Raw genomic sequence first — 15,423 nt, 5'->3', positions numbered from 1 at the left:
TGTAGTATAGTCTTATAAGATAGTGGGTCTCACATATGTTTCAAGGAGGAGAGAAAGTCCACGAGACAAAGTGGAGCATATATTGAACTTCAGGGGGCAAAATGGGATCAAACTCGAGTTCTATGGAATAAAGTGAGATCAAAATCTAGTTTCAAGGGGCGTAGCTAAAAATAAGCCTATGACATTACAATTTTACCCATCCACATCAGCAACTTTAACGGCTAGTTGACAGAAAATCAGAAACATGGGAATGTTGAGTTTCAAGGAGTAAAATAGTGACTTTTGAATTACAAGAGACAAAATGAGAGCAAAATCGAGTTCTAGAGAGTGTAGCTAAAAATAAGCATGTTTACATCACTCCGAAGTTTACTGAAGCCGGATTTCCTCACCGAGAGTTTTGGGTGCAACAAGGCATACAACCCTTCGTGCCTATCTCCCGCCTTGCTTCACACAGACAAGCACAAAGGTAAATGTACATTGATGCACTAAGTTTTTAGTCTCCTTTGAGGCTACCTTTGTTCTGTTACAATTAATCAATCGAAGTTGATGCAATCAAAGGATGTCAAAAATCCTCTCAATCGAAGTTGATGCAAACAAATAGTGCCTAAAATCCTCTTACTTCAAATTAAGGGAGGAGTCGAGACATACGGAGAAACTACCAAAGCCGGAAAATGAACATTATTCGAGAATGGAGCAAAACAGAGTGTAGTTACATACAAAACACCAGCAAGATGCAGCTGCTTCGGTTTGACCACACCGCAAGATTAGAAGTTAGTGATCAGTTTTGATGAGCTACACTTCTATTACAGCTTGTGAGTTTCAGTTATGTTAGTTGCTTGTATTTATAAACAAAAGCTGTAACTCTCCGTCTGATTAATTATTCGATGAGAAAAAACTTTCCGCTTCATTTTCATTCGAGGAGTAATACTGATGCTTCGCATTCTCTGCAGACTTGTCAATTTCTTTGATAAGGTGCGCAGTACAAGTTCCATGGTTCGTTTCAGCATATCATCTCAACCGCAGAAGGTAATATACTAAACTTCCTTGGCAGGAATCCTAAATGTTCGCCATCAGATTGAACATAAATGTTACCACTGCCTGAAATGTCTTCCACCTCAATAGAATGCACGCTGCAAAAAGAACGAAAATACATAAATGAGATCCAAAGACCAATTGCTACATGTAATGGCTGCGGATGAATTAACTCTCGGGCAACCAATTCAAATCATTTGAATCGTGATGTTATGCATACTGATGTGATGAGTGCAGTTGGTTACAAATAAAGAAACAAAGGAGAAATAGGTATACACGTCTGTGCGTAACGCAACTCCACCTAGTACGACATACCTTCTCGAAGATACATTTTTCACTGTTAGATGTGTCCCATTATAGAGCTTATGTAACTTCAGAACAAAGTCATACCACCTGAAGTCCTGAAGAATCACAACCTGCGAAGAAAGTTTATAACAAAGATCAAATGTACAGGCAAAGACACTGCAATTTTAAAGTTTCGTTTTAACGAAAAAATATAATTGCGAATAATTAGGAAGGTTATGTGCAGAAAAACAAATCCACCTCAAAATTGCCGCTGCGAGGGTCAGCATTTGGTGTAATTTTCATACCACCACCAAAGTATTTTGCGTTTCCAACACAAAGGGCTGTTACTTGAGAGTACACTTCCCACTCCCCTTCATTGACCTAAACTAAAATCATTCTTATTAAGCAAAAGAAATGGTACAAGAGGGAAAATAGCATGCATGTGACATACAGACTGTTAGTGGTCAATATTACAAATATTGACCTTGATTTTAAGGTCCTGATTACGGTGCCCAACAAAGGCTTTTAAAGAACCAATAACGTAGCACAAGTTTCCAAATCTCTTGAAACTAGAAGCATGGTATCCTGCTTTTGCACTCCTGCATCACATCCCAAAAAATTGGCCATAAGACTTTCTAAGATCAGAATGTGCCTTTGGTGAAGCTAAATTGACAAAATTTCCAAGTTAACCTTACAAATGAATGTCAGCAACATTAACAAAGTAATGAGGTTCTCTGTCTTCTCCACTAATAACACCAACATCTATCCATGATCTCCGCCCTGCAGAGTACAATTTATCTTTTTAGAAATATAAATGACAAACTAAATGCAAATACAAAAAGAGTAGAAGAAAAAAAAAAGAATAAAAAAAAAAAGCCTAAGAAATCGAGAGAGAGAGAGAGAGAGAACCTTTGGCAATGCGGTCAATGGCTTCACAAGGATCATTTTTCCTGATAAATAACAGACACTCAACAATCTAAAACAAGTGCATACACGAAAACTCGAAGAAAATGATAACTGACTGAAACGCATGAACTAACCAGCCAAATGATCTGGCAAAATCTGACCCTGTCCCCAAAGGAATGAGCTGTGGAATGCAAAAAATAAATTACATTTCCCTTCAGAAATCCAAAACATCCAAAGTCCAAACCAGGCAGTAAAGGGATCAACTGAACATGTCACCGATGCAATAACTGAAGTTTGCTTTACATACACAATAAACAGTGGGAAATTGAAACTACTGGATTCTCATAGTAATCACTTACACCGAGTGCAGTTGAACGGGTGGCATCCCTATCATAATTAGTAACAGGTTTTCCTGCCCAAAAGAATCCATTAACAACCTGCTTATCACAAGCCAATGTAGACGAGTGAGAATATTTATCAGATACTTTTAGATCAGTAACACTGCTCAATACTGACGGTTATTAATACCAAGCATTCACTTAGAAATTGTCACGTGTTCAAACCAAAATTACTCATCACAAGGATTGTAGACAATAAAAAACACTGCATAATATGAAGAACCAAGTTTTTTTTTTGGGGGGGGGGGGGGTGTGTGGAGGGGGATGAGGGGAGGAAATCTGATTGACTCTAATCGACACGGATTGTGCCATGAAATTTACCTCATGCAGAGTTCCATCTCCTCCCACCACAATTACAGCATCAGCTCCTTCCCGTATAGCCTGCATACCATAAGAAACCATTTTAAACCAATCTTCCCTAAGGAAACTAGATTTATGTCAAGTTCAAATAAGAACAGTACAAAATCCCACCTCTCTCGTTATGTCAATCGCATGAGAAGGACCTGATGTCAAAGATTCACATATCTGCCGATAAGAAGAGAAAGTAAAATTAGACAAGTTCAACATGTGTGTTTCAATGGGGAAACAAAACAGATACAACACGGACTTCAAATAAATAATTGGATAAGAGTGATCTGTTTAATTGCATACACAAGCGTGAGGGAGACAGACAGAGAGGAGATCATCAAATCCACTGCAAGCCTTTAATTTAATGGTTCTACATGTTTACAAAAGTACACAAGCGTGGTGAATAGTAACTGGTGAAGTGATTGGTTAAAACTTGTGGTGTACTGCAAGACCCAAAAATTGAAACAAAAAGCGAAGAAATTCCAAACCGCAGAGCACTTGGGACAAACACTGAAAACGATTCCCAGGTATTACAGTGAAAACAATAACATAGTAAATTGCTTTACAAAAGAGCATGAATTTCATGGATATACATATGATTTAAGATTTCAACCAAAAAAAACATATGATCTAAGATAACATAGGATTTCCAATTCTCTTGCCAAGCAAGATAAATTAATCCAAAAGATTAATACAAGCAATGCATTTACAGCCAAAATTAACATAAATTAGTGGGTTTCAATCTCCAACCTCTAACGAATTGTGAAACCAAAATTGGATAATTGGGTAAAAAAACCAAAGAGAGGGAAATTGGGTAAGAAACTCACATTGCAATCAGCGCCAAGGCGAGACCTTAGATATGGAAGCAGCTTCTTCCACTCATTCCCTGTCCTCCCATTCGCACCTGCTCCAATTTCCCATTTCAATAACCCACAAAAATCATAAAAACACACCAATAAAACTTATAAAAACACAGAAACAGAGAGAGAGAGAAAGAGAGAGACCGCTGGGATTGACGACGAAAACGAGGTCGCGGCGGCGAGAGGAGGAAGACCCACTTCGCAGAATGGAGCGGTCAGCGCACAGATCATGAGCTTTGGGGAGCTCGGCTCTCACAGCCCATGGTGTCGCCATTGAAACTCTCACTCCTCCTCCTACTGCTATTCCACCACCACCTCCGAATGCTATCAGATTAATGCCCATATCTTTTCTTTTTTAAGCTTTGGTTTTGGTTCTGTCGGTTATCCGATTTGCCCAACTTTGCAGAGGAAATCAGGGTTTTAACTAGCTAATCAGATTTCTCACCTGGCTAAAGTCAAATTATGATGGGAAAAATGTTATACTGCTGTTCTGCTTTCTGATACCCACCGTTATCAAGTTGGTTGGTTAGACCTTAGCCTGAGTTGGCCATAGCAACGGAGTTCAACTTTGTCTTTATCGAGAATTAAATATAAGATCTTAAGTTTACAAATAAACAAGAATATCACTAGTTCATAGTATTAAATGACTCTTCAGACCAAACTCTTATACCACCATTCAAAACTTAACCATGCCGTATCCATTTTTTAAGTGATTCTCATTAACATTATTAGTTGTCGGAAAGTAAAATTTTTGATGGGTTGGCCAAAAACTAAGAATTTATAATACTAAACACAAAATTATTCTGATGGGAATCAACGTCATTATCTAATTTGTCGGTGGATGACACCTTTCTGTTTATTTCTTGACCCATAAATTTGATTAGGATTTAGTGATACGTTAAACTTCGATTCTTTCATCATAATTATTGTATAAATCGATAGCGACATGAACTATACTTTTCACCATTAATTTTATTTATCTTTATTAAACACAAATTATCAAACAATTAGTTTGTTTTAAGCAATGAGCCACTAGTGATTTACAGCTGCATAATTTACACAAGAAGAACTAAGATCATTTTCATTGAACATACAGTACAACTGTTGGTGGTTTTAACTCGGCAAAATTACAAAACAGCATCAAAATGTCATCCTCTCCAACCCGCAAACTTTCACCGTCGTCCTCTTCCACCCTTCGAACTGAAATGGTGAGACTTGAGCTTCTTCTTGCGCACCACTGATGCAGGGCCGGTCTCTCTGAACGGCATCCCCATCTGAGCCAAAAGCGTCTGAGCCTCTTTATCTGTTTTGGCAGTTGTTCTGATGCACACATCCATTCCCCTGCCCTTGCCAAGATCAAACCGGATCTCTGGGAACACACTCTGTTCCTTAATCCCAAGGGCATAATTTCCATTTCCATCAAAACTATTCGGGTTTAGACCTTGGAAATCCCTTGTCCTAGGAAGACCCAAGTTAATGAGACGATCAAGGAATGCGTACATCACCTACAAAATCGAACAGTAAGCATAGTGCATGAGATTGGATGCATTTGGGATGTATCAGAGAAACTGACGTATTTTCAAAACTATTGGCATAGGAAATACTGGTTCAGAATTTTTTGAGGACAGATAGACATTATGGTGCATGCGTCTTCAATGAATACTAACAATGCAATATTAAATGTTTTGAGCGGAAGGAAGAAGAAAAGATTCGCCCACATAACAGTTCTTGAGTACGATTTTGTAAGAGGAAAGAATTTTGCTTCTCATCAAACTATTTCTTTCTGTTGCAACAACTTATTATTTCTCATCCTCACCATCACCGATGCAGAGTTGCTACAAACACCAAAATTTACTCAGCACACAAACCATGGCTGCTCTTGCAGAAACCGTTAACCACCCTCACCATCGAACATCAATTTACCACACAACTTACAAATTCGGTCGCCGTTGCCAACTTGCCACCACGACTGCAGTCTAACAACTATACCAGCACATCCTTATTGATCATACTACCTCATCAGGATATAATTCCACTGTAAATAAAGGCACTCTTTGCCTATGATCAGACCTTATAGACCAAACTACCACATCATTAATGATACGTTTTACGCACTAAATTGTTATTGAGCATTATTGATATGATACCAAACAAAGAAGGAAAAAAAGATATGAGCATTGTGTCACCATCATATAATCTACAGAACTTCCAGAAGGGCACCGCATAACTTAAAGTGTTATCTTAAATCGTCATTAACGAACATTTTGAGTATTGAAATGGAGATGATAAGAAACAAGAAGAGTATACAATAGACATGCTCAAGAGCAATAAAAAGAAACAGTCTTGTTAGTATCTATGCAGAAGATAAGATTCACCTTTAGGGGTGAAAAGCAAACTCACATTTCCTCTGAGTGTGACAGCAATCCCAAGTGGCTGGCCTTCCCTGATCTTGAAGGTAGCAAGGGAAACCTTTGCTCGTGTCTTGATGGGTCTCTGCCCTGTAATGAGTGCTAAGTCATTCATTGCCGCCTCCAATCCCTTAGCATTCTGTTGAGCATCTCCAATACCGCAGTTCACCACAATCTTCTCAATCTTTGGAACCTACCCAAGTTCCCAGGTGCAGAAACAAAAGCAAGATAACACTCTATTAAACTGCTGAACCCCATGGCGGAATAACAGAACTACCGAAAGCAATATGGACAAGAATATCAACAAAATAGTATTTCTCCATTGCTTACAAGGATCATGCATCCCGGAAATCTTCGGACAAGGCAAAGAAGAATGTATCTTACACCCAACCCAATTGACCAGTATATATAATACAAATCTTCAGTGAATGATGCAATGGGGGTTGAATTATCAAATTCAACACGAAATTCTCCACTTCCGGAAGGTATTAACACAAAAAATAAAGTCTTTATGATTGAGAAAATTGTATCATAAAACCAAAATTGAACCACATTGTCACTGTCTGCTCTCAAAGTTAATTTCAGTAAAAGGAAATTCACTGCAGCTAAATCCAAAATTTGATTGCTTACCCAAAACGAATCAAGTTATGCTAAAATTAGAGGTATTAATTCATTTTCCCACCAAAACAAGCAAACCCCATTTCATTATCACAATAACAATGCCCAGAAAAATAAAAATTAGCAAAATTAATGAAAACAAATTAATTAGAAATATAATTGTGGGTTTTGTTCACCTGGTGGATGTTGGTGTAGGAGAATTCTTCTTTGAGCTTAGGGATGATTCTTTCGAGGTAAGCGATTTTGAGCCGGCTGACCTTCTCTGCCTCGGACTTCTCCACCAGCACCACCTCCGCGGCCTTAACGGGCACCACCACAGTCCTCGGTTTTCCGTGCGACTGTCGTAAAGGCGGAGGTGAAACCGCAACTGGGAATTGGCCGTGAAACGACGACGTGGCGGAGCGGAAGAGCGAAGGGCAGGCCATTGTTGTGTCTAAATTTTCCAGTATCCGTTTGCTTTTTGAGCTTGAGAGGGAAGGGGTTTAGGGAGGGAGGTGGTGGAAGGGGCTCGTATTTGAACTTATTTACGATAGTGCCTGTGAGAGAAGGTTGAGGTTTTTTTGTAAATTTGGCTAATCATAGGGGTAGTTGTTGGACATAGCTCTCTGTGAATGAAATAGGATAAGGTAGGGCACTTTAGGAGAAAATGACGTATTATCCGTCTAACCAAGAGTAAGAGATAGTTTGGCATTGGTATGTTTCTTAAAAAAACTATTTTTGTTGTATTGTAAGAATAAATAACTGTAAAATAAAGTTATTAAGTTTTTTGTAAAAAATGTTGAGTGTTTGATAAATTTTTATATAAAACTGTTGTTAATATGTTTTCTTTTTGGTCAAATGGTTGTAAAATGTTAAATGACTAAAAATGATATGGTATTGGATGTGATGTAATAATTGTCAAAAAGAATAATGTAATGACAAAAATTGTAATTTTTTCCAATATGTTAGGGCATACTTGTCATTTGAAAATTTCATTAAATGGGCACTGTTCGATATGCTTTGAAGAAAAAAAAACATTTTTTTAGAAGCATAGTGGACCCTCCTTCTGCTTTTTTATGTTTTTCTACTTTCATTAATAGCATTTAAAAAAAAAAATTTGTTTTACCGAACACATTTGATATTTCAAATTTTTTTTAATAAGCTGCTTTTTCTAGAAGCAGCACAATCTCAAACCAACCCTAACACAATTGTGTTGCCTTAATTTTTTAGCATAAATAAGTAAAAATTGGGGAAGATCCTACTTGTCACGCCCTAATCCCGACATACGTCCAGGATCGACACGTGACACCACCAAATACCCGTATCTCAAATATACCCCACCTCCGGAATATAACAAATCACAACTCAAGAATCGATTCACATAGCAAATTTTCGTATACTTTATGGCTGCATTTAACCTCTTCGTTAGACTGCCTACGTACTCTCAATAGGAATCAAGTCATTCATAGTTCATCTTTGCTATAACTCAACATATAACACAGTCTGTTCAAGCCAAAATGCATAACATTTCTCAATCAAACATTTGGACTTGACAAGCATGAATTATTCGATTCAAACTACATAACAACCCGCATGACAATCAAGGTTTCTATTTCATCCATCATATAAATCATTATATTTCAACATAAAATCGCCATTCATATCATGTAATATATCAAAAAATCAACAAAGCATAATAGTATCCTCTAGTCGCATGGATCACTAATCTAGTCATATTAATAACAATTATATTCAACGTCCTTCCACAATCATCTCAAGTAACCAATTCCATGATATCAAGGAGGCATGATATTAACATTTAATTATGTTAATCAGTCAATCAAATCATACCTCAATGCACCAAATTAATAAAGGACTTCTACATTATTCCCTGCCTGGATTTCAAGTACTAACTTGATAATTCTAATTTATATTCACAAGATCTATTGTGGGTAATTCTCATTCATTCGAATCCAAGGTACAAGTCTAACTTATGGAAATGAGTAAGAGTAGGGATTCCGGACCACTCAACGGAATCCAACCACATCAGGTTCCGGATCACTTTACGGAACCAAAATTATCAATCAGTTTCTCGCATGTAAAATTAGTGTCATCGATCACAATCTATAAACATCAAGTATAGAATCATGTTTTATGATATTATAATCAAGTCGCTGACAACTTCGAAGGAGTCACCCAGACATCCAATGACTTTTCTAATTCAAAGCACAAGATTCTCAAAATCCATCATTCATATGTACATTAAAAACTAGGGTTAGAGGGACGCAGTTCGGCCGAAGCATACATCCTTGAAGCTATCTCAATCCAAACTCAATGAAACTCGAGGTGGAAACGATCCCGAACCATCACTCAATGGAATCGCGGAGTAAGAGGGATTTCGGACCATCTCTCAATGGAATCCGAGTGGATACGATTCTGAACCATCACTCAACGGAATCACGGAGTAGGAGGGATTCTGGACCATCTCTCAATAGAATCCAAACTAAATTATGATCGCCTATCGAAATATACCAAGTACAACTAACCATCAACATCTCTAAAATGCGTATGGTCCCCTATCGTGGATATACCAAGCATAACCACATGCATAATCTCATCATGCAGGTAGTGATAGCCTATCGCGGATATACCAAGCATGATCACTCCTGAATACATATGGTCCCCCATCGCAGATATACCAAGCAGAACCATATGCATAATATAATAACATAGGCAGTGATCACCCATCGCGGATATACCAAACATGATCACCCCTAGCAGTCCGCCATCGCGGTTATACCAAGTAGGACTGTATTCTGTAGCTCTAGGTAGTGATCACCCATCGCGGATATACCAAGCACGATCACTCCTAGAATGCGTATGGTCTCCCATCTCAGATATACCAAGCAGGACCATCCATGTACCTCTGTTACATGGTGCAGTCAATTTTGACACATAACTCAACCCCTATAAGTTTCAACGTAGTCACCTACACCATCAACTTCTCATGGCCACCAACTAATATGTCACACAAGCATATAAGTTCTATAAATACAACCAATAAGATTTTAGGATCACATTGTCATAACAACAATCATACACATCATACTAATCATACATATCTAACCACTTTTTATATACGTTTCCTAGCTACAGTCGATTCACAATTAATAAACATAGATTGATGCTAAAAATAAAAATAAAAATTCAATAGAAAACACATTTAATAAACAAGTATAACTCAATATGGTGCCACTAATACATATATTGAGACACACGTCAACTGGGAACGACACGTCATCATGATGAGCCAACTAAGCTCCATCAAGCCTCAACAAAAAACTAGAGGTAAACGACACTCTAGAGTAGAGCACATTGACAAGAACGTCAACCGTCGATAAGGTAGGTCCATTAAGGTCAACAATCTAAGGTTATTCAATCCAGAAGATCCACCCATCGGATTTCCAATCCGAAAGTTCTCAAAGGTCCAACAACTAATAACTATGGTGCTCACAAAATTGTACAACGATCCAACGATCGGATTGTCATCAATCACACAAACAAGTGGTGGTCCAATTTGATCACCACACCAAACAATTGAATTTCAGGAAACTGAGCTAGACATAGGTTCATAGGGTCACTAGAAGGTATTTGGTACTTAGACAACACTCGTGAACGGTCCCACGCACCACCACACGCGATGGTAGTTATGGTGAAGGGTTTCAAAACCCAAATTTTCAACCTTAACCAAAAAGGCTCAAATTTACGTGGTAACTAGAGATCAACAAGGGAAACATTATTCACAACTAGGCCAACGACAAATTATAACCGGAAACCATCCAAATTCATCGGAGAAAACCGGGTTTCTAAGGTTCTAAACACCCAATTCTAAAACGAATACGAAAGCACAAACCAAGTATACCAACTTGAAGATTATGAAGAGTAGATGAAGTTTAATACCTCACTTGAAAGAAATGGTTGCCGAAATTACCGGAAAAATTACAAAATCGCCAGAAACCCACTGAACTTTGCTGCCTTGAACTAGAAAAATGGATAAGAATATGGGAAATCTAACACTACAGAGATGTAGGGCTCGCCAAGAGATTTCCATGGACACCAAGATCACCCAAAACAGAGATCGGATGAAGAAGATACAAGCAAGTCAAATTTGTGGGTTAACGGGTCCAATTCACCCCCAAAACGGGTTAGCAGCAACCCATCTCCCTTTCTCCCCTCTTTTTTTTCAGAAACCTTCCCCTTTTTAATCTAACTTAACCCTTAACCCACATGTGATAATTAAATAATTCCCACAATCTATAGTTCACAACTTCAAACGTATGTAACTATACCGTTATAACTCGGACTCGCAAACGGTTTTTGCCTATGTGTTCGTGGGTTCGAGATCTATTTAAAAACACTAGTTAAAACTTCGAAAAGTCAATGAAAGATAAAGATTGATACGAAAATTCAAACCCGATAACTATTCGATTTAATTCCCAAAATTTACGGAATTAAAATTAAGTAATAAAAATGACGTAAACGTGAAATACGAAATTAAATTACGAGATACATAATGAATAGTGAAATTCTGGGGACGGGATTTCACACTACTACTTTTACCATAAGGCCAACTTCAACGGTTGGAGTTAAAACTTAAACTTTTAGCCCATAAAATTTAAGTTCTATTTCAGAAACAGCCATTTCCTCTTACGATTTTGGCTTAAAATTTTAGCATGAGATTATTAAAAGATGATTTATTTTAGTTTTATTTTTAGTGGCATTTTTAAAAATAAAATTTATGTAGATTAACGACAGGGAGCACCTCAGTATACGATCGCGCACAGTAACTGGTAGTCCCTATTACACCTAAGGTCAACTTCAATTCACCAAACCAAGGTTCATCTCGTGTAGTGATTGTGGACTCATAGAAGGATATTGACTAGACGTTTGATGTATCAGACTCGACTCTATCTTTCGTAGCATGCATTCCCATCCGTGTCGCAACTGGATTCGATAAGCTACGTGCCCGGTGCACCCTTCGGTCCCCCAAACTGACTTACTCGTGGCAACCTTCCGGCCGCCCAACGACCTATAACCTAAAATATTTAAATTCTGATAAATAATGAAAAATCACTAAACTTACCTCATTCTGACACATATGCACCGCATGAAAGAACATGGAAAACCACACAATCTAACCCCCCTTCTTAAACACAAATACATGGGTGGATGGAAAGAAAAAAAAACGAAAAATTGTATGTCAAAAGTGAATTTTTGTAGATGTTTTAACAAATACTTAGGTATTTATAGAGTTTTTGGGTGAATTTTGATTTAAATAAAAAATTTAAATTATTTTAGATGTTGCATTTAATGTATTTATAAGCCTCATTTTCTGGGGCTAAATTTGGCCCAAAAATATGTTTTAACCCAAAGTTCATTTTTAGCCCAATGATTGGAGAAATTTTGGGGGTTTTAAAACTCAAATGTTGAGTTTTAACTCAACCATTGGATTGGTCTAAGAAATGGTAAAATAACAAAACACACAAAAAATGTTATCTTTTTAATTTATATTTCGGGTTTTCATGTATGTCATACTTAACTTGTGAAATTATGTCCCCGGATTTCACTATTTGATTTTTGTAATTCGTATTTTCTTGATTTTATTTTTATATTCGTGAATTTTAGAGGTTTTGACTAGTTATTTAAGTTCAACTTTTCTTCACTAGCCATTAAAAATTCATAGACCCTTCGAGGTCCTACTTAGTATTTTCAAATAAAACTCGATCCCATGAACGCGTACGCAAAAACTGTTCACGAAACATATTTTGAACGAAGGAAATATAAGCAAGCAAAGGCATAAGCATTTTCGTCATTTGGACTTCTATATATAGAAGGCTCCATCAAAACTGAAGCAACCTTACCATTTTTGGAAATTTTGACCCACAAGCTGGCTCATGAGTTGACCCGAATGCCTTCCTTGACTTGCGACTTTAACTCGTTTTCTGGGCAAATTTTCTAATGCCGATTTTGGCGAATTCCGACGACGACGAACTTACCCACTGCCACGAATCCGACTTAGCGCTGCCCCAACATCCTTTTTCACCCAAGAATCTTTTTGGTTGACCACTTGTCGCGGCGAAGCAACGCTCAGGTTTTTTTCAAATTTTTTACGTCGGTGATCTCATATCTCTGTTCACCTCAACATTAATCACCACCGCCAGTTGACTCACAATATCCCCAACTACAAAACCCAAGCTTCACATTGGACGCTGAAGTTCCAATGAGTCCATGGAGAGGTACACAATTTTCTGATGATCCGACGACTTCTCGGTGAAATTCGATGACCTCAAGCCAGTTTTTAACTTCGGCTTATGTATAGAAATTGTCTTAACTCTTCACGAGCTTCAATTTGATATATTATGGGTCGATTTCAGTATTGGTCGAATTCTGGGGAGTTGTGGTTGGCGGTTGTAACATGCAGCAGCGCATGGCCAAATGACCCTACCTTGTTTGCCTAAGCTAATTGTGATGTCGTGAATCCGTTTTTATGTCCGTTTGATGAGATTCGATCATTTGAACTTAGTTTTGTAAATGATTTGCTCTTGACCTTTGTAGAAGGGGAAGATACAACTTTTGGATCGTTATTGAAATTATAATATGTTGTTGTGAAAGTAATGTTATACCCTTAGGAACTCTTGGATTGAAAATCTGATGTGCGGATCTTCTAAATTGGATTGATTAGGATTGTTGACCTCAGCAGGGACCACTTTGATTGAGGGTTGACTTTTGGTCAACATGTCCCAAATCATTCATGAATGTTGTGGCTTGTATGATCTAGAATTACATAATTTATCGAGTTCTAAGATGAAACTTGGGTTTTGTTCTAGGCGTTGATCGTGTATGAGTGTTTCTATCCTTGTGCTAGGGTGCTATAACGCGAACTCTAGGTGAGTGACTTTAATATATGTGGTATAATAGTACTTATGAAATTCTCATGGTAGGATACTTAGGGTATGTTTGTTTGAGCTCGCTAGCTTTCATTAGCTTGGACTAGACTGGACTGAATGTCACTGTAATCCTGTATTTGTTGCACACACAAACTAGCGTTAATGAGACTCGCCTACACTAACCCTGACTAAACGATTCGTTAAAGGGGCTTAGTGAGGCCCCCTGAAATCGGGTGGACTGCTAAGACCACCCATGTCTACTTCGCCTCTCCTCTGTTCACCTCTCCTCACTTTGCCCATCCCATCTACTTCTTCCTCACTTCCACAACCATTTTCAAACCCATATCCCGCAAAATTCAAAAAAAAAAATATGCAGTCGTTCCATTTTTCAAATCCAGATCCAACCCACAAAATAGAACCCAAAAACCTATAAAACACACACACACAAATATTCAGTGGGTATAAGCTTAAATCAACGATGGGATTGACTCAAGGCAAACTGAACCCAGAAAATATGAAACTCCCTGATTGCAAACCTTCTCCATCTCCCACATTCAAGCCAATCACACATGCACCACAACCCCAACTCCTAAATTTTCACTTTATTTCTTGCTCTGTGGTTTGATTTTGAAAATTTGCAGTAGATTATGAAGTTGTGAGAGGAAGTGAAGAGGGAGAGAGAGAGGAAGATAGAGAGTTGGACAGGATAAGGAAAAGGGAAGAGACATGGGAGAAAAAGAGGGAAATAGTTTGACCAAAAAATAGGGAGATTCTAGAAAACGAAAAAAAAATAAAAAGTGAATTAATTTTTATTATTTTTATTATCCTGTTTTTTTAGTCTGACACTGCACCAAATACTTCACTAAGTTAGTCTAGCTTAGTCTAGTCTAAACCAATCCGGCTTAGTCTAGTCTAGGCTAGTCTAGTCCGAGATAGTCCGGTGCAACAAACGCACCCTTAGTAGATATGGCATGGATTTACAAAATGTGTTTTCTACTAAATTGTTGCTTTTAAATTCAGTCATCGATCTATATTATGAAATGTGTTTTGATATGCATATTTGAAATGATTGTGAAACAAGAAGGCTAGTATAGCACTGGTAACACAATGTTATGAGATATGTGACATCGAACTTGTATCTTGTGGATCCCATTGAATTGGTCTAGAATCCTATTTATATTTGGTTCCATTGAGTTGGTCTGGAAATAGATTCCTAGAATTCTATTTGGTTTCATTGCGTTGGACTAGAACATTATAACATCTAGATTTCATTGATTTGGTCTAGAATCTCACTTCCGATTCAGTTCTGTTGAACCCTATATTCCTTTAGATTCCATTGAGTTAGTCTAGAATCTCACTTCCTATTCAGTTTCATTAAGTTGGTCCAGGACCCTGTATTCTATTAGATTCCATTAAGTCGGTCGGGAATCCCACTTTCTATTCGCTTTTGTTGAGTTAGTCCACCCTATGTCTTATGGATTCCATTGAGTTGGTATGGAATCGCATCTCCTAGTTCCATTGAGTTGGTTTGGAACTAGATCCCTATAATCGTCAGGTTCCCTTGAGTTAGACTAGAATGAGGAATCATAGGAATTACAAGTTTCGGCCAAATTGTGTCACTCTATCTCTAGTTTTCAGCGTA

At 37.7% G+C, this 15,423-nt stretch overlaps 2 protein-coding genes across 2 annotated transcripts; both read right to left on the bottom strand.

Annotated features, from left to right (window-relative positions):
- Positions 1-645: 645 nt before the first annotated feature.
- LOC126629359 (sphingoid long-chain bases kinase 2, mitochondrial-like) lies at positions 646-4,356 on the bottom strand. Its single transcript, XM_050299383.1, has 12 exons — positions 3,974-4,356; positions 3,797-3,873; positions 3,093-3,146; positions 2,943-3,002; positions 2,583-2,660; positions 2,358-2,404; positions 2,227-2,267; positions 2,013-2,097; positions 1,802-1,916; positions 1,576-1,698; positions 1,348-1,448; positions 646-1,130 (listed from the first exon to the last, which is right to left on the bottom strand). The coding sequence occupies exons 1-12, from the start codon at positions 4,170-4,172 to the stop codon at positions 1,001-1,003; spliced, it is 1,110 nt and encodes a 369-aa protein (XP_050155340.1). The 5' UTR covers positions 4,173-4,356; the 3' UTR covers positions 646-1,000.
- A 430-nt stretch (positions 4,357-4,786) lies between these two features.
- Positions 4,787-7,315, bottom strand: LOC126629360 (50S ribosomal protein L5, chloroplastic-like). The gene is made up of 3 exons (XM_050299384.1): positions 7,032-7,315; positions 6,230-6,430; positions 4,787-5,334 (listed from the first exon to the last, which is right to left on the bottom strand). The coding sequence occupies exons 1-3, from the start codon at positions 7,278-7,280 to the stop codon at positions 5,002-5,004; spliced, it is 783 nt and encodes a 260-aa protein (XP_050155341.1). The 5' UTR covers positions 7,281-7,315; the 3' UTR covers positions 4,787-5,001.
- Positions 7,316-15,423: the final 8,108 nt, after the last annotated feature.

Source organism: Malus sylvestris, chromosome 7 (genome assembly GCF_916048215.2).
Source record: "Malus sylvestris chromosome 7, drMalSylv7.2, whole genome shotgun sequence".
NCBI lineage: Eukaryota > Viridiplantae > Streptophyta > Magnoliopsida > Rosales > Rosaceae > Malus > Malus sylvestris.
The sequence above is the reverse complement of the archived record's forward strand: the minus strand, read 5'-3'. Positions and strand labels throughout refer to the sequence as shown.

Coding starts and splice junctions, on each gene's coding strand:
- LOC126629360 (XM_050299384.1), bottom strand. CDS start 7,280: ATGGCCTGCCCTTCGCTCTTCCGCTCCGCCACGTCGTCGTTTCACGGC. Junction 6,431..7,031: donor CCTACACCAACATCCACCAG/GTGAACAAAACC, acceptor GAACTTGGGTAG/GTTCCAAAGATTGAGAAGAT. Junction 5,335..6,229: donor CTGTCACACTCAGAGGAAAT/GTGAGTTTGCTT, acceptor TCGATTTTGTAG/GTGATGTACGCATTCCTTGA.
- LOC126629359 (XM_050299383.1), bottom strand. CDS start 4,172: ATGGGCATTAATCTGATAGCATTCGGAGGTGGTGGTGGAATAGCAGTA. Junction 3,003..3,092: donor CGATTGACATAACGAGAGAG/GTGGGATTTTGT, acceptor TATGGTATGCAG/GCTATACGGGAAGGAGCTGA. Junction 1,699..1,801: donor ATCAGGACCTTAAAATCAAG/GTCAATATTTGT, acceptor ATTTTAGTTTAG/GTCAATGAAGGGGAGTGGGA.